Source organism: Chamaea fasciata, unplaced genomic scaffold, assembly GCF_029207755.1.
Source record: "Chamaea fasciata isolate MVZ Bird 193981 ecotype frontalis unplaced genomic scaffold, bChaFas1.0.hap1 SCAF_1, whole genome shotgun sequence".
NCBI lineage: Eukaryota > Metazoa > Chordata > Aves > Passeriformes > Sylviidae > Chamaea > Chamaea fasciata.
Window position 1 is genome coordinate 29295400 of NW_027094086.1, and position 26868 is coordinate 29322267.

Genomic DNA, 26868 nt, shown 5'->3' on the forward strand with positions numbered 1-26868 from the left:
GTCTTAATAACAGACATGATTCTTTTCATAAAACTACTTGTGTGGCATTGCCCAAATACACAAATTGCAGACATTTGGGTTGAGAATTATTTCACCAGGAGACAAAATTAAAGACTGTGTGTCTTTTCATTTGATAAATATGACATGTTAAGAGCATCAGTCTTCTTTTAAAATGGGAAAAAAAAATCTCAAAACAGACAAAAAAAAATCCATTGCCGTGTTACTACAGCATAACTTCAGCATTTCTTGAGGGCAAGAATTTCTTACACAAAGAGAAATCTCTTCCCAATTCTTGTAACAGTGAAGAAACTTGAGCTGCCCCTCAAAACTAATTCTTCAGAATTTTTTTTTTTATTAATTTAGAACTACCCAATCAAGCTAACATGCTTAAAATAACTTCTAAATAAAACAATTCAGAAAAGCCAGACTGGAGATAGCATCCAAATTCTTACGGTTCTCCAAGACAAGAACAGCGGATCTTCATTGAAGTATTTCACACCATTTGCTAGAGACAGTCATTTCTCTCTCTCCAACCTACCATGGGAAATTACATGCAACCTCTAAAAGCAAGCAGTTAAGCTTTACCAAGGAAATGATGATTGTCACAATGCAACAGAATATTAAGGCCAGTAAATAATAACTGAATAGTTATAAATAACACAAATGTCTACTAAAGCCTGCTTTTCCAAACAGAACCAGAACAAAAGCACAACAAATCTGTAGTGTACCAAGTGTATATTTCAATTTACTGTAATGCAGTCTAACAACAAATTTGGTCATAATTTACCAGATATACATAAATGATTTAAGTAGTAAAAGAAGATTCAGTTCCAAGAGAATAAGTTCATACCTTGAGGAAAAAATCCCAACAAAACAAAAGGAGAGAGAAAAAAAAAAAAGGGGGGGGGGGGGAAGGGAAAATACATTGAGAATGTAGAGCCAGGTCCAGTTTCTACGCATTAAGTGAGCAGTATTCTAATAAAGCAGATTTAGGTGAATTTCAGATATATATATATATTTATATATATAGACAGATCTACCAATTGTAAACTATGGTTTTAAAAGGGATAAATGGGATGGAAAAATCTTTATGCTATACTTACATATTCACAAAGCAGAACATTACTTTAACGTTTAAAATATTTTTTCCATTCATATCATCTTTGCCCAACTAATTTCTACTTTGGACCCCACCAGAATTACACATTACTCATTTCAGTCTAGAACAATGAGAATAAAATGTAATCTTCAGTGTAAAAAAGGTACCCCCCCTCCCCACCCTCCCAAAAAAAAACCTATTCATGTCAGGTTTACAATGATGTGGAAACTACCAATGAAACAAGTGGATGATAAAAAAAAAAAGCATTTTAATTCCCATATAACCGTAGTTCAAACTTATCATCTCAGTTTCAATCAGCAAAAACAATGTCTTAACATTATCTTACTGTTCTATGGACAACAGTAAAGCTTGTCTCTTTAAATACATATCAACTTTGATCAGATGGAGCACCAGTAAGATTTTGTCCATCAAAGCATAATTCAAAGTTATCCACACAACTACCATAATTTAGTTACCTGACATAAAATAGGAAAAAATATACTCACTTTAAAATTAAACAAAGTTGAAAAATATGGTGACCCTCAATTGTTTTTTATACAGTACTGTCACACTGGCCTAGCTATGTGTCATGACAAATGCTCTGCATATTTACTCACTGTGACAAAATAGTACATCAGACCTATTGTTCCAATGATTGCCTGAATTCACTTGCCTTAGGCTAGACAACACAGAGGAGTTTAAGGTGAAGGTGTAATGCCCTCCCCTCCCTATGAAAGGGGCCTGAAGTCATTGGTAGAATATTACAACCTTAGGGGAAAAAAAAAAAACCAAAAACAAAACAAAACCAAAAACAAAACAAAAAAACCCCCTACGTGGCTACGAAAATTCAAGTTTCAATGCCTCCTAGAAAATCTGAAGAAAAGAGCATAGGGAGCATATCCTCCTGAAAAGCAGACAACTCAAAGAGCATTATTTTGCTTTGGACTTTTTGTTTTTCTTTAAAAAAAATTCCAGCAAATGAGCAAGTTAAATGTAATTTGCTTATATTAAATACTAACAACAACCCATGAAGTACAAAAGAATAAAAAATAGTTTGTGTTCAATGATGAACTATGGGCACAATAGCCTTAGTGTCCAATTCACATCACATAAACTAGCCAAAAAACGGACAAGTAAGAAATTATTGACCAAAAAGTTGTTTTAATATGACACTTTCTCCATTCCTTGTATTTTTATTCTGTGTGACTGAGGTATACACCGGGGAAACCAAAAAATTTTGAGAGAAGGGGGGCCTTAAAAGAGGGAAGAAACATTATTACATCAGATACCTTTTAGCATGACTGTATCTTTTGACTAAGTGGCACAAGAGTTACCCATGCTCTGATCAGTCTATCATCTTGATTACTGGTCATTTCTTCTGCATTATCGTTTTGAAACTGATGAGTCAACAACAACCTTCTTTAAAAACAGACACTAAATTAATGCCATTAACAACTTCTCCAGTGCTTATCACCCATAGCACCTGCGAGCACAGAGCCAAAAGCTTTCCACTCAAATTTCAATACGGTGTTGGCAATATCTGTGACACATATTTAAATGATTGGCTTTCACCTATCAGATTACGGGAGAGGTAAGGTTTGTATGGCAAAGACATGCTTGTGGAAGATGAGCCACTAGCCCAAATTAGCTTCACTGATTCACTGACAAAAGTACTAGTGGATTTGGGAAAGCTGTCTTTGTATTTCCATACCAAGTTGCAATTTTCTTCATTCATGTAAACAGATACATGAATGTGTAACATAATTACAGTTACTACTATGTCTGAATAGGACCCAAGTAGCTATAGCCTATAAATAATAAAAAATACATTTTTCTTTTGATAACTGACTGTAGATGTGAGGACTCTGTATAATTCAACCAAACGGTTGTATGCTGTACAGTCCTGTGCAAATATCATTAAAAAATTAATAATCCTTTTTTTGCTATAAGGCTTTGACCCTACATTTTCACAGCAACATAACTACCATCCAGCCTGTACCATATTTCACAAGCCTTCAGTCCAAAAATTCAAACAGTCAATCCATACAATGTCCATTTGCAGCACCCTGAAGTCATATGCTCCATCAGTCATCTAAAGGCATACAAACTTCCCCGCCTTCATCCCATCGAGACTGGTCATTCTGTTCTTCTACATCATCACCAAGCTCCTCATCGCCTTCTCCCACTTCATTTTCTTCGTATTCTTCATCCCTAGGGAAATCTGTGTCCTGCACCTGGTCTGCTCCCTCTTGCCCTCCAGGCTGAGATTTATCTGCACAGTCTACACAAACTCCGTAACGTCGTGATCCATGTCTTATTCCAACGCTGGCTGCTAGCATGAAAATCTTCTTACACACCATACACTTATACTTTTTATCCTTTTTATGCACCTGTGGAAGAGAAAATTTGACAGCTGAATATAGGCATATCAGGTTACATTTGCATATAGTACTAGAAAACTATTAATAATATCAATAATGATCATTAATATGAAAATTCCTATTTTTAACTTTTCCAAAAGATTCACAATACTGGTCAGAGTAAGGAAGGACTATTGGAGATCTGTTTATGTATTTCTCAACAGATATGAGCTACTGCCCACAAACAAACCACCTCACTGAAGCTCAGCAGGTCACCTGTTCTGTACACAGGTGACTGCTCAGTTCATGACTCCTCAGGGTACAGAACAAGACTCAGAGCAGCGACAGCAGCACAAACCCGTACACTGCAGACAAGATGACTTGTTTAGAAAATTGCTTTTTACAATTTTAAATCCTAGAAATATTAAAAACAAGCAACGGTTATTAAATTCAAGAATTCAAAGAGCAAAATTCTTCTTCCATGACTTCTCCCTCCCAACACAATTAAAACTAACATCAACTTTCCAGGTCCCTTAGGTAATTTTTTTGTCTTGTATTTGAGTCTGTGGGTAAAATTAGAAGGCTGCTGTTGACTAACCATAAATTTTGATTTTGAATTTGGAAGTATGTTGCTTGTACAATTAATTGAATACAGCAACAACGTATACTAGTTATTATCCATGAAAAAATTAAGTTGAAGACATCTTCTTCTATCTGGTGTTCCTACAACAGATTACAATTATGTGCTTAAATATCTCATTTGAAGTCCCATAGAAAAAGCTGAAATTTTAGATAAAAGAGAAATTAGGTCATATGATACAAACAGGTACTTCAGCTCTGGTGTATAATCTGTACAGCTGATACGTGTGCTTTCCTCAGCCTCTAGACTCATTATAATACTTCACACAAAGCAGAATATTTGAGGTTTGTTGAACTGGAATGGGGGAGGGAACAGGAAAAAAAAAGTATTCCAACTTCCTCAGGGAAAGGACACTTCTGTTAAAGCACAGAACTGCACTGAGCTCACTCCACAGCTGTTTTCACACTGACTTCATCATCTTTCCTGGTGGAAAAAAAAATCTTCAGCTACAAGTCCTGGTCAGACACTGATGGACAGAAAACTGAAGTCCCACTCTACTCCTAGTACACCAACTAATTCCCACTGTTGCTGTCTTCTCTGGTGAGCCACAAAGGAAGAAGCATGGCCATCAATGAGGCAATAATGCCCCAATTCTCTCAGCCTTTCTTCTCCATCCCTCCTATCTTTTTCATAGCCCTCCTCTGGAGTAGCTCCAACAGTTCCATGTCCTTCCTGTCTTGGGGACCCCAGAGCTGGTGCAGCAGCTTGGAGAAGTGCAATTTACCCCACTTCCTGTACTAACCTTTTCTGTCTACCTACAAAACATCCTGCAAAATGGGGGAATTTTTAAAATCACAGCTTGGAGAAATGTTATTATTTTCTCACCACCAATGTGATCTTGCTTTTATTACTGCCCTAAAACACACCTTGGGTTTTACATAGTATGTATTATAATGAAGTCTTAATTTCCTTATAAACTAGATACAAAGTACCTACAAAATACCCAAGACAGATAATACTTTCTCTGGATCCTCAGATAAACAAGTAGTCAAGTCAAATCCGGAGTTATGCAATGTGCACAAGACAGGGTAAGCTGAACTGCTGGTTATGGTACTGGCAGAATGCAAGTCAGACAGATGTTTACTTTCTGCATCAGATATTTTTCATTCTTTCCTAATCTTAAAGCAGATACTATACTATAGCTTTGTCTAGCTGTGAAATAAACATTTTAGAACTATCCCAAAATATTGTGCAATTGCTGAATTAATAGGGTGCCCTCACAGAAAATGGTGATGCAGCATTATAGACCAAGATGCGCTGTTCTACTCTAGTAAAGCTAAGCCAAAACTGCTTTTCATTATCTACAGAGTACTTATACACACTGCATCCCTTTATCACACCACTTTCAAAATAATCTTGCAATGACTGTCTTCATTGACACCACATTTTTCATTAAGAAAACAAGAGGCACAGTTATCCAAGAAATGTTTATCTTTATCCATTTCAGATCAAGATAAGACAATTTACATTATGTCAAATCAGAACAGTTTGTTCCAACAACCAAAACACTTGAAAACCCCATAAAACCCCACCTGTACATGTGCATATGTGCATTCATGTACATATACAGGAACACTTGAGATTACCTACCAAGGAATGTCTCTTTACATGCTCTCTTCGTGTAAACAGCTTCCCACAGATGTCACAACTGAAAGATCTCACGCCTGTGTGAATGAGCAAGTGTCTCTTTAGTGTTCTTCTGTATTTGGCTACATAATTACAGTGTGGACACTTCAACTTATTCATGATTAAAGCAGAGGAATCACCTACAAGATAAGAAGCCATCAGGAGAAAAGATGATGAAATACACAAAAAACATTTAAATACATTCTGTGCGGTGCACAAAAATAAACAGGTGCCAAAACAATAAAGCAAAATAAATGACTTTTCAAATCAGCCAAATCAGGACAATGCCTGTCTGCAGAAATCACAAATGCTGCTAAGTCCTGCTTGTACAATTCTACTAGGAAAATACCTACTTGTAACCTAGGCATTTTTACCACTGAAATCTTACTTCATGAAGTAAGTTAACTACAATTTACCAATATTCCATTTTCCTAGATATCAGTTATACCAGAAAACACTCTCTTCTGGATTAGAAACCCTCTAACTCTGCAGCATTTAGAGAGTCACAGTCTTCTCTCGCAATATTCTATTTAGAATTACATGCAGGAACTGTCTACCAAGATCTGACTTAACAAATCAATAAAATGAAAGTATAACTAAGTAAGAACAAATATTGACAAAAGGAGTAGGACACTAAGAGGCAGAAAAATTCTGTAATTATCAAAAATTAAGTTAGCTGTTCAGGTTTTACCTATTTTCTACCTTGATCTAACTAACAGCAGAAAAAATGAAAAGAACAGAAGAAACTTCTAGAAGTTGGAATATCTTACTTCTTCCTTATGATGGAGGAGAACTCTATATGGTTTCCTCAGTGGATATATGCAAAACAAGTTTAATATAGCTGCCTATTACTGTGTGAAAAGGAACAACACAGGATTCTATGACATGGAGAAGGCCACGCAAGAATACAAGGATGATTTTGATAATAGCATACTGACTCAACTTACTACAGGTTAGAATTTATGAACATAATCATAACCATCTAGAAGCAACGAAAAAGCACTGGCTAAGGTTACATGATTATTTACAAGAGTTTCTAATGTTCAGGCTGGCAGGAAGAAAATGTAAGTAATTGTGCTTTATGTGCACATGCTTGCAGACATGTATGTAGAGTTGCCTCCTTGAGCTTCTTTCTAAATCCATCAAAACATGGAAGTCACATTTTGCTAATATTCACAAGTTTGCGTATTGGAGCACTCATGTGAGCTGCATGTCAGTGTAATGTCACATAATGGCTTACATGAAGAGAAGTAAGTCCTATACAAGCAGACATCAGGGCTGTAAGATATAAGGAAATTTCATGGTTTAAGAACAGGCAGACTTCCTAAAACCTTCTAATCTCTTGACTGCTAGCGAATTTCACCTTCTGATGACCAAATTTCTTCTACTGCAAACATCAAAATATTTAAAATAAACCATAAGCCACATGTAACATAAGCCCAGTAACAGCTCAAAGTTAAAGAGAAGAGGTAAGCACTACTGTTAACCAGTACTTGATATCTTCTTTTTACTGAAGACTTTATGTATTGTAAGGAACTAGCAACGATTGTTTCAGATGTTTTAGATATAGTGGTGTTTTCAGACAGAAAAAATAATTACAGATAATTGCTTGCTGAACTGACAGAAGGCTTAATTATAGCTGCACTGAACTAAAAACATTTATTGCAATGAAGTTTTTTATTTTTAATAGCAAGACTTATGTTGAGATATCCTTTTAAAATTGTATTTAATTCCATATTTTCATCATCCAAGTTTTCAATTTCAAAGGCCATTTATCATTATTTATCTTAGTAAAGGGAGGGGGAGCTTACAGGTTATTAAAGATCTCAGGAACCTTCACAGTCAGTCACAATACAAGAACTGATATAAATCACATTCTGTTTTTACTCTTCCCTATATTTGAATTCCTTTTCCTCCCTCCAAGGAAGTACATTATTCAGAAAGGCAAATGATATGGAAGAAGATTAAGCAACCTCATAACCTTCTAAACAAATTAATCAAATATTACAAGCAACGATACAAAAGATAGAAAACCCCTAACAGAGGAAAAAACCCCAACCTAGTCTCCACGAGATACACTTACCATTTTCCCAAGCTTCTTTTGGCCAAGATTCTGGCAGCAATCCATACTTGAAATCACTTGAAGTGCCCGGTAGCAGCCCATACTTGAAGTCACTTGAAGTACCCGGCAGCAATCCATACTTGAAGTCATTTGAAGTACCCGGCAACAGTCCATACTTGAAGTCACTTGAAGTAGCTATTAAAGACACATTCTTACTTTAGCTTCCTGGGTTCTTATCAGTCATCAATCTAATCTGTTTAGCAAAATATATATCCTTTTTAAACTGTGACAAAAAAGTTTCTAACCTTAAAATAGCAATTATAGTATGTTTTCACATAGTATCCAACACTCAAACAAGAAATAACGGTATTCCTAATTTCAATGAAATGCGACCCTTGAACTACTCTCCACAACACCATTTCTTCTCCCCATCCTGAGAAAAATTCAAAGCCTTTTTCATACTACAGGGACTTTGATGGTAAAGATATGTATTCCCTCACTATCATCATGAGGGGGCTTGAAAGATTTTCCACTGGATTCTCCTTAGAACTGCCTCATGCAGTGACTTCACTTGGCCTGACACAGGCAGTCTATCTGGTACAAAAGTAAGCATTTTCTGCTAGAGGCATGGGGGGGGGGGGGCTATTTCCTTAAAATGTCTCCATGATATATATATAGTGCTTTAAATACCTTTATTTATATAAAGGATCCTACAGGTATGTCTAAATCCTTTTCTGAATAATCATCTCCATTACTCCATAACCACATCAATTCAAGAGAGCGTAATTACTTGGAATATAACAGCTTAAAAGACTAGCTTGCATATTCACATTTGCTCTTAAGACAAGATCTTCTACAGTTTATGTTGTCTTGGTATCCTTTTTTCCTATTTAAGAAAATAAAACCATTCAGAAGTGAACAATGCCTTAAAAAGATCTAGGCTTGTTTAATTCCATACTTACAACATGCAAGAATTGTATCCAGTGAACATGGAGCCACTATTACAGAGCACAGAGAAGAGAACTATAAATAGTACACAATAAAGCTGCACTAAGAATTCAACAAAATCATATTTGTTGGGCAGAAGCTCTTCTGGCAATAGTGCAAATCAATGTACCCCCCCCAATCCCCAAGACAGGAGTTTGTACGAAAACATGAACTCAGTAAATCCATTACTTTCCTCACAGGCAAACAGTTGTTAAATAAACAATCTGCAGTGGTAACTGGCAGATTTCCTTTTATTTCTCTGGGTGGTAGTTGGGTCCTTACACTGGATTCCCAATGTCACCACTGTGAAAAGTCTTGGGGAGACGCATTCTTGTTTTCAACCATGAAACTATAAATTTTAATAGTCCAAAGATTTCTTTTTATCCCTACACTGTTCATTCTAAGGATTTTTTTGGGAAAGGAAATTCTCTTAGGCTAAACCGGAATTTCATGCAGCTAGTGGCAAGCTGCATATTTAAACACTTCCAACTTGCAGTTTTACTGGAAAAAAAAGTGAAGATTACAAATCCTCACAGCATGAGACACATACAGTAGTTTCATTTACTGTTCAGGCAGCATTACCACTGCCAGCAGTGATTTGGGCTACAATATAAGACAACAGTTCAAAAGGATACCACTTAACAAGTAGGAAGCTTATAATTCTATCCTATCCATTAGACAATGGCAAACAACAAGCAAAGTTGGATCATGACTGCCAAACTAGGCATTCCATCAGAATTTTAAAAAGCAGAGCTTGAGTGAATGAAGAAGGGCAGTATTTTAGTTCATCTAACTACCTATTTTGCTATTAAAAGGAAGAAGAGGGAAGGGAATAAACCTTCCTCTCCCTTGAAAAATACAAAGCAGTGAGGAATTTTTTTTTTTAATTACTGATGCTAATTTTAATTACTGACATAACTTCTGTTATGTCCAAAAGAGGCAAGAACGCCTTATACTTATTTGGAGTGATGGACTCCAGCAATGGCATCTCAACAGCTCAAGGAATAGAACACAGATACCCTATAGACACGCCAACTACACATTCCTTTGAGGTGAAGAGGAAGACTTCCTTCTGTAATACGCAAGAAAGGATTAGTGAGGAAGCAGTGTTTTATGATCTGGGTAAGAGCAAAGATGAGTTTATCTCAAGGCTAAAAGCCTTCAAATTACAGCAGGCAGAGGAAAAAAAAAAAAAAAACAAAACCAAAAGCTACTTTCATAATGTTTAAAGTATTATATCCTTTCTTTATAGATTTTTCTCCCTGTACTGGAACTGAAGCTGAATGTAGCTGAACAGTCAAAGGTCAGTCAGTAATAAAATATTTTTATCACTTTTCCCTCCCTTATAGGATGAATATCTGTAAGAACAACAGACCCAAGTCTTTACTGCACACAGATGTAACATTATGCTGCGTACAGACACTATTGTATAGCTTCCTTCAGAAAAAGCATACACCAAAGACTGACCATAGGTAAGAGTTGGACCAGGCTGAACACATTTTGTAACACTGTCACTTTGACAATTCTTTTGTATTTAAGAGAACACAAATTAAATTTCACTAGAAACATTTATGTACACAAGTGGTATTTAAGTCTGAGAGAATTTAGCACCTCAAACTCCTGCATAGTTCAAGATCTTAGCACAAGACTCAGCATAGAGCCAAATAGATTTAAGAGCTGTCATCTAGTGTAGGTAGAAGCTACTAAATCTTTCAACCTCCAACTGGAAGAGACGACCCACTATAACATGGAAAGAAAACCAGCACAGATACCACAAGAGATAAGAGGTTGCTACACATGCTTCAGTCCCTGTATACATGACTAAGTAGATAATAATTAAACCTAATGCTTATTCTTAGAATAATTTGTTGACCTAGAAAAAGTGTTTTCTAGATTAAGCACACATTTAATGTGTTCAAAACAAAACCATGGAAAAGGCATCTTTAGTGTCTAATTGCTCATCCCAACAGGACAGACTCGAATTACGCACAGACTGGAAGTGCCATACCTAGCCTCTACCTTCCCCAGCTGGATATAGAGCCTACAGTCAGGTAAGCTCCTAGAATGCAACATATTTACAGATCCTGTGGCTCATAATATCTTCTCCCATTTCTCCTCTCACCCAAGCTACTGCCCCCTGAAACCTGTTTGCAAAATCAGACATAATTATCATCTGACTTATTCTGGTCAACTTAAACCCAAATGACACCATCTTGATAGGAGGCTGAAAGCAACTATGGATGCAGTCATACTGCTAGACTGGGGATGGGGTGCAAACAGGGAAAATATAGGCAGGCAAGGCAGATTAAAAAAAAAAAAAAAAAAAAAAGAAAAAAAAAAAAAAAAAAAAAGCTAATTAGAAGCAATAATATTCTGTATCTCCAGACCAAGCAACCTGACCACAACTTTTCTCTGATCTAAGGTTACTTTTCTATACTTGAGTTGATTTCTAAGAGGTGTAAGTTAATAATCCAAATGTCAATTAACCTCAAACATTTACCCATTCTTCTAGCCTGCATGGATAAAAGGCTATCAGTAGCCTATTAATCTTTGATAAAAGTCAACAACAAGCAAAGCCAAAATAATAAGAAATAAAACAGAATACAAAGAAACTAATTAACCATCAGCACTAAAATTCACACTATGTTGATTTGAGAAGAGATAAGGACACTGAAATAAAATGAAGTGCTTGTGTGGCTTTTACACCACTAACAAAAGCTATCAAAAACACTGTGAAAGGATTTTACGTTCTACTGCATTTGCTCTCAGGAAAAAGGATAAACAGAAGCCAGATAAAATGATTTTCAGTTTTCAAGGCAAGAGGTAGGTGTGTACCACCGGAAAGAGAGAACATGTCTAACCCAGAAACATCCTTAGTCTGACAAGTTTCATTCTTTTTCTGCAACTAGAAAGATGCCGATTTGGGGGCAGAAAAGAATACATTACTGGGTAGGAGATGATATGGGAAATAATGAGAAGTTCACTGACAGAAGCCATTGAACCGTCATTGTAGAAAAGTACACAGACATATGGTACACTGTAGGAAAAGATACAAAACTCTGCATTAGATACAGCTGTTTGTAGCGAATTTAACTTCTGGGGTTTTTTTTACATATATCAGCACTGGAAACAGTTCCAAAATAAGACAAAAAGAAATACAATTTTTCACTAAATTTTTTGACACTGACTGCTCATCTAGATCAATTTAAAAAGACAGGAAGTAGACAGGATAAGCGATTAGGTCATAGCTTTCAAGGATTGTAAAGAAAGCAGTGGTAATCTACGGATACAATCTGGATTGCTATTAGAGAGCTGGATTTGTTGTTTATGTTAGGTAACATGACAGAGGAAACAGCACCGCTAAGACTGGCAGACTGGGAAGGTGAGGAAAAGAAACTCCCTTTGTTCCCAGTGTATTCCTCGTATCTTTCACCTTGCTGCTTCTGGAAAGGCTTATTCTGGAAGCACATTACTGCTCAGCTGCCTCTTGCAACAGAGGGCTCAGACATACTTCAGACATTTTGCAAACACAATCTCACTCATACTCTATTGACTGCTCCCAATTTTTACTATTTTTCATTCATGAAAAAGTGGTATATTGCTGTGACTACAGAGTCAGATCTAGCATCAACTACCCCTGACAGAAGACCACCAACTGATGTCAAATGTAGCAGACACTTGCTTTTCAAGTTGATTATCATATCTTCCCCCCAAGAAAGTGAAAGCTATTTTGCTGATCTTCAACAACAACTATACCAGTGAAACACAAGAAAGTAAAGAACTTTCCTCATGCAGACCATTTATTTATGGGAGAGTTAATTATTCTAACAGATCATTTTTATTTATGGAGTTGCTATCATCATCACTACTTCACAAATGAAAAAATCAACACTTCAGATTGGTAATTTTTTAATAAGTCAATGCACTGCACTGGGACTCAGAGATTTTCAGGCAGCGAAGACCTGTAAATACCACAAAATCCTCTTCCCCAACCCATTCACAAAAAAAAAAAAAAAAAAAAAAAAAAAAAAAAAAAAAAAACAAACACCCACAACCCAAAAAAGCAAACTGACAACAGTAATATACAAAATATTGCCTGGAGTTGTAGGCTCAGCGACAGACCACATTGTGAGAATGTGAGGAGAGGACCTGCTTGTCTTTGGGCTGATCCCTGGGAGAGGTAAATTTAATGAATGGTGAAGAAGTTGACCCTCAGATACTGCAGTGTTTTCAGGTGACTTCTAAAAACCTTTGACACCTTCAATACTGGATTACATAGGGAATTGGGCAAATAAAGTGGTTAAAGGTCCACCAAGGAACTTAAATCTTTTAATCAGGGTATCAGCTTGACGTCGAAAGAAAATCTGACTGAGAGTAATAGTACCACGGAAAAGTAGGAAAAATATACAATTCTTTTTTCTTTTGTAACGCAATGAGTCAAGTGGGGTTGACCCCTACAAGAAACATGTACGTGTCCTGATGAGTCCATCAATCTTGATTTCTTCAAATACAAAGACATCAGTCTTCATTGTAAAGCCCTAAGCAAGTTGTGTTATGCTCCTCCTCTGCATCATGACAAAAGCTGGGACCAGCACTACATTTTTTGTAAGCATGTTTAGCTGCTGTTTGTATCTTTCTGAAACTTGTCATCCTTTCCCTCACCCCCACCAGAGTACAGTGACACAACAGCATTATGTAGCCTGAAAATGACAGTAACAAATTATACACTTGTAGCTTCATAAAGTTACTGGAATATTGCACGCAAGTCTCCTAAAAATCATCACAGTCAGCTCCAGAAAGCATAAGCAATACTTCACAGCTGTGTTCTGAAGCCTGAGTATAGGGCACTTGTACAAAAAAAACTCAAAACCAACCAGGCCCAGATGAAAGACATATCCAAGAAGTGATGAAAACTGACAAAATCACCCTGTGAATAGACATTAAGATTATGATGAATTACGTTCACTGAGCTTTTATGAACTTTTGTAACACACTGTAACACTGACTGTGATATGCTGACTGTCTGCATGGTTATTTTCACCATGGTAAATAGTTAATTGTAGGATGAATGATGGCTGTAAACAGTAAAAGACTTTTTTAGCAGATTATCAACTAGGAGGGAAAGTACTGAGATAGGTAGTAACAGTCAATGTTTTAGTTAAACAGCTACTTTAATTAATACAGCTAAAACTGGAGAAAACTTGAATAAATGTAAGTAAATGTAAGACAGTACAATGAATTTCAAACCTGTAACAACTTTTTTAAAGCTTCTTTAAAGCTCAACATGCTACTTTTATAGGGAAAGTGTTAAATATAAACTCACTGGCAATACAGGGTGAGAGGAAGAAGCAGCTGAAATATCCTTAATGGATACGTGTAGAAAAAAACATGTTCAGCAAGGAGCAGTTTAACATATTTGCTTTAATGGAACAAGAGGGGTAGCAGATGCTTCAGAAAGCTTTTACTGTTTATTATCTAATACCAACCAGCTGTACCCAACCAGAAAATTCATTTACTATAGAATTCAAGGTAGTGGCTTCACGGATAAATTTTTGTAGTGAGAGGAGTGATTTTAAGTAGGCTTCCCTTCCACCATATATCTACAGTATTTATTTCCCATCACAAAAGCACCAGGCCAACCCAAACCTAAATCAAGGACACAGAAACTCACTCTGCATGTAACTGACTGTTCATAACCACTGGTGGTATCCCCATCAGAACATGACAAAGCATAATAAGTAGAAGCTCGTTGTTTCCCTTTAAGCAACCAACAGAAGAGCACACTCCTTAGCTCTGAAGGGAAGAATTTGCTAGTCTTTATTTTTCTTCTTACAGAATTGTCTTATATCTATATTCCAGATGACATTTTCTTATACATTTTTACCTCTCAGGGCCTATTATTTTTGGTAGTTTTTCATCCCCACAAGAAATTTAATCCAAAACTAAAAAGTTATTGTATAACCCGCAGGTTACTCTACAACTCATTCTTGACATTCTTCCAACTCTCCACTCCTCCCTCTTCCACCTCTTCTTTGGCATAGAGGGAGTAGTTAAAAGAAGAGTGTTTAAGAGTGGAATCTACCTGCAAAGCAAAGAAAAAGAACCACAAGCAGAAGAGAAGGAATATCATTAGCTGAAGAACAGACTATGGGTGAAAAGTAAGCTATACCAAGCCCTACTTCAATCACTCTTACTGTTTCAAACAACATGCATGCAAAAACTTAGCAAAAATGAAAATATTACAAAAATATTGGATATGGCATCCAAAAGAACTCTGACACTGAGAGAAAATGTAATTATGTACTTGAGAACATATATGTTGTGCTCTGGAAATACCAAGGAGATCACTAGTTGACTAGCATTTTCGAGCTCAGTAAAATAAACTTCCCCCTGCAGTCACAGAACTTTCAATGATTTTGGACAGATACCAGAACACATATTCAGTATGCTCTGCCTCCAATACTGTTCTTTTCATCAAAATGCTACATGGACGTATTTTGTAATTTAGTTCTTTAGCATAATAAGTTACTGGAAGTATTGGTGCATCTGTCAAAAAAAAAAAAAATACATACTGCACTGCCCATGTCCTCCATTATTTTCCCAAGAAATCTTCGCAGCACACATATGAAATTCCAGAGAATCCCAAAACTATTTGTATCTGTTGTTGGTCCCATCATACAGTACACATATTCTCTATATTTTCATCAGTAAAAGACATTGAATGTTTACAAAAATGTTTGTTTAAATCATCAACAGAAATCACATGCTAAATTGTGCCAGAAAATTGGTATTTATGCAGCTAATACACACATCCTCAGCTCTTGCTCCAGACCCTCTGTTGTCCTTTTTCATGGCACTGCAACTAGAGTAAGTAGTGTGGCCCAGCACAGGCAAAATTGTGTTGGTGCTGAGCTATCTGCAGCTAAACGTGCTTCACTTAGGCTAGATCTGATCTGGTGCTGTGGACTTGAGGCCTATTGGCAACTGTCATGTTCCTGAAACAGCTTCTATCCTCAGTTCAGCCAGGAGTCCTGCGCAGTCTAACAAAGCTTAGCCAGTAAGAGAAGTACAGGAAATTCACTTTGCAAGCACAGACTCCCAAGTAAAGCTAAAGCAGAGCTACCCAGAGTTCAGAGATGAAGACCAGAGATAAGTAACGCTGCCAGGCACTTGCAGAAGTGCACCTCAGCATAACTGCTTCTCCAGAGCAGCTCTGTTGTGTCACATTCCTCACTAGGCACATGAAGGTCTCTTGTACTGAAGAAACACATCCCCAGTCCCAGCCCACGCTGCTCTGCACTGTCACCGCAGTGCCCAGGTGCTGCTGGCACTGCACAGCACGGCCCTGGGTCCCCACTGTGCTCGCCTGCGTCCCCCAGCCCCGTGGGCAGGAGCAGAGCGCAGCCCCTGGACAAGACAGGACATCCACAGTTCCTTGATGTCTGAAGCAGGCATACACTTTAAACTGCTTTAGAAACAAGACACATCTAAAGAACTTTGTTCCAACTGTGTCTCAAATCCACTCCTAACTTGGCTCCTAAATTGCACCAAGTTTTCAAAACTATTAATTCATCAAAAAGTGAGGCAGGTAAATGACAGTACTTCAAATGCATACATTAACTATTCATGCAGCATCATAATTTAAAAAATAAAAACCAAAAGTTACAAAGTCAGGTACTTCAGTCAATGCTTAATTTTCAAATGACGCATGACGTAATTGATGTTAAGCAATATTTACCTGCTTCTTCTTTAATAAATGACAAATCTTCTTCTGGATACGGGACTGACGGTTGCAACGCTGAGCAATCTTCAGAGTTCTCTTCAGTATTAGGTGGTATATTATAAATAAATCTCTTTGCAGTTTGGTTTTTCCTTCTTGCTTTTCCAGGTTCTTGAACCGATTGTCCCTGTGCACCCATGTCATTCCACACGAAAACTTTTCCCTCACCTTGAGATTCATTTTCAGCCATTTCAGGCGAGCTGTCCTGGACCCAACTGCAGTCATTCATTTGGTAGCTTTCCATTTGGCCCTCATCAATAGGGTAAGGATCATTCTCAGTTTTTATGCTACTTGCCAAGCTGGTAAGGTTTCGTGTTGCCCAGAAGCTGGCAACTTTTTGATCCCTTGGAGATAAACCATCCCTGCTAACAGATCTTCTGTTGTAATCCACTACAACAGTCTCTGGAGCTTCCGATTTTATACTTATGTTTAAGGCATCTTTAATGAAGTTGCGGCAGGACTGGACAACCTCAGTCATCTGAAGGTAGCTGGCCACCGACATCACTTCAATGGCATTTTGGCTCGTAAGCACGAGGTTACCAGAATATAAGAAGTCCAAGATGACAGAAAAACCTTGAACAGCAACAACGTCTAAATAGGTAACAGTGGTTTGGTTACGGCTTTCTTTGTTTGTAAAGCAATACAGAGTCTTAAAGAAGCGGCTGCCTGCAACCAGGATGTTCTTGTGAGCTCTGAAGACCCTCCCACTCACCACAATATTAACATCACAAAGAATGCCTTTCTTCCTCTGCTCGTTGAGCTCTTGCAGGAGCTGATAGCAGTAAGAGTTCTCATTTGGCCTGCTGTTAAAATCACAGTATCCTTCATTATTCAGTTCTGATGGTAACTCTGCCTCCTGCAATTAAAAAAACCGCACAAACATAATTAGCTCTTAATAAATGCTCTCCTTAGTTGTTCAGCACTATAATAAGGATATGAAAATAAACTAAAGAAGATAATTTCAATCAAACCATTTTTTTGTTATTTATGTTCTTGGTCACAAAGGCAGACAGGACTATATAATTAAGCTATTTCTGAAAAGTAAAAAATCATGCTCTCATTCTGTACCTTCCACCCCCAAGTCTGAAACAAACAGAAACAGTAGATTTGCCTTGAGGGCAAAGAAAGGGAAATTTCAGCCAAAAGTAAGGAAATATATAGTTGAGTGTGAAGTACTTGGTATTCCTAACCCACATATATGAAAGATTCAGGAGCCTCTCTTTCCAAAGATTTAACTAGATGATTCTTACATATCCAATCCCTTGTTCTTCCCCAGAAATCTCCACTTAAACAATTAAGCAGAATCCTGATAACTGATTCAACATTTTCTTCATGATGAGATATGAATACATAGATTAGGTCTATATGTCCCAATCTGTCCTGAGTGTTTTAAAGAAAACATATTACTGAAGTAGATATAACAGCAAATATATTTCTTATACAATTCTACAAATTAAGCATTTATCTTTTGCTTTTTAACTGCACCAGGTTTGGGATTAAATAGTGTATCACATGACAAGCAGACAAAATACTGCCGATGACAAAAAAACCCCGACTTAGGCTTCTCTTACAATACTTAACTGAGAGTTGAAATAAGCCTCCCAAACTTTCCAGCGGCAACACTGAACACGGCTTCAAAATTTTGCTAAAACCTTGTATATTCAGACAATCCAACACCAAGACAATTAATTATTAAAGATTAGTTCAGACAGGGAGAAATCAAGAGATCTGAGCTGAATTTTAGAGCACATAGAAGGCTTCTAACTCATGTTTAGATAAAGATGATTCAGAGATGCTACAAAACTGCAGCTAGGAGAAAACAGAAAACACAGACTGGCATATTTGAGACCATGCCTATATGGGTTGACATATGCTGCCACCAAGAGCAGCAACAACGACAGTCTGTTTCATTCTACGTCTCCAAGATTCTCTCTTCTTTTCTAGCAAACAAGGAAAGTTCAGAACTGAATAGCTCCAAGCCAAATCATTATTTTCATCTCTCAGCTCTTAGAACACCACACTGGTTAGGGAGCTAGAGATGGTGTTAAAGCTCACCTGCCTCAACATCACAGGTCAAAATCAGTATTACAAAGGTAATGGTAGCACTGTCATGAGCCCATAAGCTATGCTGGGGCTAAAACACAGGTTGCAGGAAAGTACTACTTTTCATTTGGGACTAGGGCAGAAACCAGCTACACATATTTAAAAAGTCACTTTCCACCCCACTGGCGTTACTGGATTAAATCAGTACTCATCTCAATTCATAATCCAAGTGTGGATCAGTGGAATGACAACTGAGGTTGTAACTACATGTATAATGGTGTTTACATCTATAAGCAGCAAATAATAAGGTCCAGTATAACCAAAACAGAAACTGTGCCATTCCAGCATCTCCTGCAGAGAAATTTCAGTTTGCTGTCACATTCAAGTTGCTTCTGAACCTCTACCCTTCTCAGAAAAGCACTTCATTGAAGAGGAAGAAATAAAAGCAATTAGGCTTTTATGTGAAAACAAGCAATAGGTCTTTCCCCAACCTCATCTTAATTTTTTTCTCTGTTCTTTCTGACACACCTCAAGTACTCCCTCAGATCAAGGCTGTAAAACAGTTTGCTCCAGATGTGGGACAGCTAAAGCTGTCACTCTACATTCTCAGCAGATTTTGGTTCTGGACTAGCTTCCTGTCACTTCAGCAATGGAGCATTGCATAGTTTCAAAACACCAATTACACTGACACTGGATCAGATTAGGATGAAAATTACGGTACCCTAACGTGTTGTCACACTCATCAATCATCAGTGACTTGCACCTCACACAGTAAATGTTAGGTAGATGCTATGATAGCTGCCAATTTCACTCTGAGAACACATTAAATACTGCATAAAATTTAAAAAACAACCTGCAGCAGTTCTTTTCTTTTGACAAATATCTGATTAAATAATGGAGATAAAGCACATTTTAACTAAGCAAGTATAAGTACCCAGACAAGCTGGGACAAAAAATAAATTGGTATTTACAATGTGGGGTTTTTGTTTCCTGAGAACAGGATGAGCCAGCATGGTGAGGAGGAGCTGCAGATCACAAATGTGCTAAAGAAAAAAAAGACTGAAATCTTCATTATGACAAGACCAGAAGGATGAGTGGAAAAATTAGATATTATGCAACCCATGTCCAAGCTATAGGGGTGTGTTGGAAAAAGAGATCTATCAGTATCAGCTTTAGTTGCGATTAAAGCTTTACAGAAGAGGGTGCATAAACATTTCTAAAACTAACTCCACTACAAAAACCAACTGTTTTACTGCTGGTATGGCACAGCAGTTAATCCTAGTGTCATAATTCAAACAAAGTCCTGACATCTGAACAGTTATCAAGTCTATATACACCAAGAATGACAAGTAGAACTTATTATGAGAAAAATGAATTAAATTCTATTACTTTAAGAGATTTAGACATTGATACAGAAAAAATACAATACAGTTCAACAGGAGGCAAGGTGCAGAAAATAATTACAGGAAAAAGTGTATTTACAAACTTCTGTTACTTACATGACACATCATCATAAGAGTTCTGTTTTTCTAATGAGAACACCAAACTAATGATACTTGCTTAGATGTCAATTATATTTTCAGAATACAGACCCCATATTATCATCAACTAAGCTACCTTGACACCAAACCATCTCATTCTTGAATAAACACTAGTAAGAAATATAATATAAAAATCAGCACAACTTCATTTCAATTTGTGGAATCTTCAGTGTTCCAAGTCAAAAACTTCTCTCTGTGGGTGAAATTAAGAAGTGCTGTAACAGAACAGAGACTGCTAAAGGAAACTAATACTGGGCTCAGTTTCAAATAGACTTCCCTGAATACACACAAAGATAAATTACTATTTTATATGTAAAAATCATTAATTAAACTTGCCCAAAAGCTAACAGAAGCAGAAACAGACGATCAAAAACTGCTACTAGAAGTTTAGTTTGTTTAGTTTTCTCTTTCTCCTACTGTTCCATCAGCAAACTCTGTCCCTGGGAGGAAGAACAGTGAGGGCAGGAAGAATTAAGAAAAACCCAAACCAATATAACCACAGATTCCATCTCAGCTGCATGCATATGAAAAGTAGGTATGCCACACTTTTTAATCCCTTCCCCATTACCACATCTTGCTCTACAGCAGTTCACTGTGCCCCCAGATTAATTCTTACTCTGGTAAATGGATCTTCTAAAAAAGTAAGCTATCAGTAGCTTCTTAACCACGTGCAGCTACAGAGGAAAATGATCTCAAAATACAGTTCCATCAGCTGCACACGATGCTGCCCTGTTACTGCACACACAGCACTGCTCACAGACAATTCAGCAATTACAAATTACTTCATTAATTGCCTAATATCAAATTGAGTAGTTTGAGGTTCGATAAAAACACTACCTGAAAACACACTAAGTGATTGTCTTTATTTTGAGGCCTGACTTCCTCCTCAACTTCTTTGCTCTGCTAAGAGTAAGTCAAGAAGTTAACTCTAGAGCACTGTAATGTAACTCTAACATCTGAAGCATGACTTCCATTCATCACTGCTCACATAATGCAAACAATTCCAGTTCACATGGAAAAAATAACACATCAAAGGCCTTCCTCCTTTCAGAGAGCTTCTGCTTTAAACCAACATGCCTGTTAGACTGGAGAAAGCTTTTCTGGCAGTATTTCCAAAGCTTAGCTTTAAATTATGTCCAGAAAGAAAATATTTTAAGAAGATGGTTTGAGGGGAGGAACCCCCAGCAGCCAATAAATCTGCATCTTATGGACACAAATTCATCAAAGAATTAGAATATTTTGCTGTGATTTCCCAGTAAGCATCCATTTCTTAAGATTCTTGCAACACAATAGTCTGTTCACTAAGAAAACAAAGGTAGGTTCAAGATGATGATAGATTTCCTTAAGCTTTAATGTGGAGAAAAATTATTTTAAAAACTAGAATAGAAAAAGATTCAAGAATTTGGTCTTAGAAAGAAGCATCGACTGACAGCTTCAATACCCTTGAATTACAGCAGCTGCAACCACTTGTGATGTATTTTGGCATTCCAAATTAAATGTATCCCAAAAATAAACTGAAATCATCACTCATTTCTTCACGAGTGTAATATCCAACAGACCTATAGAAATTTCCACTGCTTTACTGTCTTAACACCTACATTTTCCTTTCTGTGCTTGAGTGGTGGCACTATGCCATATGTTTATTAGCAGCTGCTAAACATGCCCTGCAGTTGAGGCTTGTCAAGTCCATAATACATGTGTGCTGTCTCTAACACAAAGGCTGAAAGATCTCTCCCAAGTTTCATTAAATCTAAACGGCTTTGCTGCCTCATTATGTATGTTGGAAATACGGTCAGGGTACAAATTACCTACTTTTGTTCCAAGGATCTGGTATCATGGCATTTAGAAAAAAATGGGGCTATTGTTTTGGTATTAATTTAAACATATGTATCAAAAGAAATTAAAGTGCCATTAAGAGTATGAAAGGATGCGGAAATTAAACATAGAAGGGAAAGAAAACAGAGATTCCTAATCAGGTTTTTGATAAAGAAACTGAAACGTGAAAGTGCGCCACAAAGAAAACTCCACTGACTCCCGAAAAACTGCAATTCCTTTCCTCGTGGGTTGTTTTAAACTGAAATGTAATTGCAGAAGGATGCACAAAGCACCGTTTTCCACTCAAAAAAAAAAAAAAATCTCTTTACAGCTACCTTTGTCCCAACCTTATCTTTAGTACAGTGCAGAAGAACCACTGACTCATCTACCCTACTGTTTCATTTATTATCACAGTTACTACAAATATTTTTTCTCAAACTATCAGTGGTATAAAAGCAGAGATTCATTTTTACAAATATTCCCATGACAATGAAAGGTCTTCAAATAAACACAATCCTCAAATACATACTTACATTGACTTGTAGGCTACTGTGATAACAAGCCAATACTGTCCTCCCTTCCACCCTCCCAGTGTTTAATAGTTTTACAACAGACTCAGGGTAAGAAGACAGAAAGAAAAAAGACAGCTAAGTGAGAAGGGAAAAAATGCTTTGAATAGCTTTTATTTAAATACAGCTAAAATAAAGTGAGAGAAGCTTCCAAGTGCGGCAGGGATTAGCAGCATCCAGTAACACAGGAGGCTACACAGTGACAGAACTTCTACACAGTAATCATTCACAACTCAAAGTTAAAAACTAGGCAACAAGACGGTAAGGAACACGCTACAATAGCATGGTGCAGAACTGGAACATTTTCAAAGATATGAAGAAGTAAAAGAAAATAAGAATGAAAGTTTCTTAATTAGAAACAATTAATTGAAAGCAAATTTGGCTAAAACACTGCAGAGTGAATAGCAAACCCCAGAAGAATGAAGAAAACCGGTAAGATGACCTGCTACCACAAAATATCTGTAACAGTAGTTACTATAAAACTACACTCACTGAAAAGGTATTATTAATCACCTTGAAGGTTAATGTTGCATTTGTAAATCCAAAAATAGTATTTTGGATAACTGGTATTTGTACACCATAAGGTTTCCCTGGCAGTCCTGCAACAGCTTCACATAAAACTTGCATACATTTTCCAAGCAGTTCTAAGAAAACTACAGTTCACCTAACATTTTATAAGTCATCCACTGTAATCTTGATATCCTGCCCTAACATTTGACTAGCAGCTCTTGTCCAAGGTACCCCGAGCTCCTTAGAGTGCTCAAGCAATAACCTCAATCCAACCACCACATTATATTTCAGACTCCAAATAACGCTACCCAGCCAAGGTGGGTGTTTTAATCGAAACTGAATTCTAAATGCAGAAAATCGGAGGGACTAATCATTTAATTCCGGCTAACAGCCTAACAATTCAAGGACTAGCCTAACCTGAAGCAACACTAGCTAATGCCCGCAGGCAAGTTTAACGCCAGCGAAGCGATCGAGCGAACTTTAGCAGCGTAGGCATCCCTAGGAGAAAAGGCTGCAGAAGGCTGCGGATTCAATACAAGTATTCTTTAGGAGCTTCTCATCCACATATGTTCTAGGGCAAGCCCTGCCTCATTCGTGAAAGCAGCCAAGAAACACAGTGATTTGAAGTTCAGCGGGGAACGTGAAGAGTTTCACTACTCCTACAGCGCTAGAGGAGCGCTGGCATAGTAACACGGCTTTCAGGAAACCACATGTTTATCTCAAACACACACCAAGCGATTGCAGACTTCTTGCTCAGCAACCCAATCTAAAGCAACGCAATCGGGAGAAAAAAGATTTCAGCGCGAAGAACTTAAATACACAGAGTTATCCGATTAGTGCACCGGGGCCACACGGCTTAAGCACGGCAGAGCGATTCCAATTTCACAATTGGCCGCCGAGCCCCCATTTCACAAGCGGTCGTTGGCCGGACACTGCCCTCCCTCCGCCTGTACCGCAGGAGGAAGTTGTAACGAGCGTATTTAAATCAGTGCTGTGACACTGGGATTCCTACGCAACTTTTTTTTTTTTTTTTTTTTCCCCCACATCGCCGGTTTATCTTCACGAGATAAAGATGAACTAACGAAAGCGGCACCCGCCAGCGCCGGAGGGATAACGGGAAAGGAGCACAGCCACAAACAACACAGTCCGTGTTGTGTTTGTGTGCCTGCCCACATCCAGCGGGAGAGTCGCCTCAAATCCCACAGGGGGCTCGTCTCCCGCTCCGGACGCGGCGAGCGACAGCAGCGCGGCGCGTCCAGCCCGCCGGGCAACAACCACCACGAGCAGCCATTTCAAGGAGTTCACACCGTGGGCACAGGAAAACCTCACCTATGCGAGAGGAGAGGCCGGGATTGCCCCTCCCTCGCCGCCGCCCCCTCCCCGTCCCGTGCCGTACCTGCTCGGCGCTGCCGGGCTCGTTGAGGCGATGCTCGGCGGAGAGGTGGTGCCGCAGGAGCAGGGTGCGCTTGTAGTTGCGGGTGCCCTTGCAGAGCTCGTCGTGGCCCCCGGGCAGGGGCGCGCCGGACATGATCAGCTCGGGGGGCGCAGCAGCGGCGACGGCCGCGGTGCACCAGGCGCAGGACATGAGGCCGGTCTCCTGGCAGTAGTAGAGCCACGGGAACTCCTTCAGCCAGGAGCCCTGGAAGGAGATGTGCAGCTTCTGCAGCAGGGACTTGGGCCTGGCCAGCGGGAAGTGCCGGATGCTCTCCCCCTCGCCGCTGCCCTCCGCTTCGTCCCCGCCGTCGCCCCCCGACCGCCGGCTGCTGCTGCAGCTGCCGCCCTCGGCGCCGCTGCCGTCGCCCAGGCTGCCCCCTTCGCCGTCCTCCTCGTCGTCGCTGCTGTCACTCAGCGAACCCCCGTCCTGGACCAGCTCCTTGCCCTCCAGCAACCCCTCCGTCTCCAGTCCCTCCGCGCCCTCCAGCTCCATCTCCTCGTCCGCCCCCCGCCCATTGAAGTGCTTCCGCGGCCAGGCCGCGGCCTCGCAGCCATTGTTGGCGGCGGGGTGGGCGGCCAGGAGCCCCCCGCCGCCGCGGAAGGCCAGAGTCCGGCGGTTCCTCTCGGCAAACATGGGGCCGGCGGCGGCGGGGGGCGACGCCGCGTCCTGGGGCAGCAGCAGCTCCTTCTCCTCGGCGGCGGTGGCCTCCAGCTCCTCGGCCTCCAGCCCCTCCAGCTCCGCCTCCTCGTCCGCCCCGCGCCCGTTCAGCGCCTCGGGGTCCTGCCGCTCCCAGGCCTCGGTCCCTGCCGCCGAGGCGGCCGCCGCGGGGGTGACGAGGCCGCCGCCGCGGAACGCGAGCGTCCGCCGGTTAATCTCCGCGAACATGGCGGGCGCGCCCCGCGCCCCCCGCCCGGCCGAGCGCTCCGTCCGCCGCGGGAACGGGGCGGGGGAAAGAGGCGCCCGGCTGCCGTGCGGGGGCGGCGGCCGAGAGAAGCGAAGTCCGGCCGCTCGCTCCCCCGGGTCCGGCCTGGATCGCGGCGGGCGCGGGGCTGCCCACAATGGATCCCGCTCGATCGCTCAGCGGCGGCGGCGCTTCCGTCCCGACAGGCCCCGGATCGGGTCGGGTGGCAAATGAACAACGGGCTGCCCACAATGCACCGCGGCCGCCGCCCGCCGCCGCCGCAGGGGAGGGGAGGGGAGGGGGGGCGCGAGCGGGGGGCGGGCAGGAGGGAGGGGGGGGCTGGCGGGGGGCGGGCGCGCGCTGCGGCCGCGCCGCGTCACGCGCCGTCCGCCCCGCCCCGCCCCGCCCAGTGTGGGGCGGGGGGGGGTGGGACGGGGTCGACCACCCTCCGTTCCTCCTGTCTTCCTCCCCGCATCTGCCCGCGCCGAGGGGCCGCAACCCGCCCCCTCCGCTGCCGGAAGCAGGGAGGGAAGGGGGACACCGCGGGTCCTGAGGGGCGAGCGGCGGCGGCCGAGAAGCAGCGGCCGAGCCTCCCCGGGGCCCGGGAGCGGCGGTACCGTTATAGGCGCGCGGGACGGCGCGAGCGTCTCCCGCACGTGCCGGCAGGGCGGGTCCCTGTGCCGGGCGTGAGGCGCGAGGCGCGGCGCGCGGTGACGCCGCGGGCGGGAGCGGCCGGAGCGCTGTGGGCAGTGCGGTGACCCCGCCGGGTGCGCAGCGTCAGAGAACGGGAAAAGCTGGGAGGCACCGCAGCGGGTCAGCTGGGCCAAAATCCCTGCTCGAACAGGGGCAGCCTAGGACGCGTGGCTCAGGATTGCTTCCAGACGGCTCCTGAATAACAGGGAGATTCCACCATCTCTCTGGACAACCTGTTCTCTGCGCCACTTGCTCACTTCTTCCCCACGCCCGGTGTGTGGGGAAACAGAAAAGGAAAAGCAAGGAAACTCGTAGGTCAAGGTACAGAATAGCTCAGTATATGAAAAAATTAAGAAGTCCCCGGGCAGTCACTGTCCACTCCCCAGGGGTATGCCAGTTCTCAAGAAAATGATGTTAAGCAGCATGGAGTACTGCTGTTCTTAGTTTGGAGGTGTCACCTGTCCCTCACTCTGTTCACTGGGGCGACCGTAAGAAACAGAAAAAAACCTGTGTGCAAATGCTGTTCAGCAATGACAGCCCATCCCACCACTATGAAGAACGTTTTTAGTCAGATCCTCTGCTGCAGATAACAAAATGTCTTACAGAGCAAGGATGATGGAGTCTTCCCGCTGAAGAAGTGCGGTGTTGTTGGTGTCATGTAATGCTCATATATATATTCAGTAGTAAAAAACCACAACCCCCTCTGTCTTGGCCTGGAAATAGGCAGGGGTCTGGGATAGCTGGCCTTAAGCTTTCGATAAGACTTTGCAAGAATACTATAAAAATTCTGTAAACCAGAATGATTTC

The 26868-nt window shown here is 40.5% G+C and overlaps 1 protein-coding gene across 1 annotated transcript; it reads right to left on the reverse strand.

Annotated features, from left to right (window-relative positions):
• Nucleotides 1-725: 725 nt before the first annotated feature.
• Nucleotides 726-25424, reverse strand: ZBTB10 (zinc finger and BTB domain containing 10). Its single transcript, XM_066179733.1, has 5 exons — nucleotides 24429-25424; nucleotides 16513-17410; nucleotides 7809-7982; nucleotides 5690-5865; nucleotides 726-3489 (listed from the first exon to the last, which is right to left on the reverse strand). Exons 1-5 carry the CDS (start codon nucleotides 25350-25352, stop codon nucleotides 3184-3186), a joined length of 2478 nt encoding a protein of 825 aa, XP_066035830.1. The 5' UTR covers nucleotides 25353-25424; the 3' UTR covers nucleotides 726-3183.
• Nucleotides 25425-26868: the final 1444 nt, after the last annotated feature.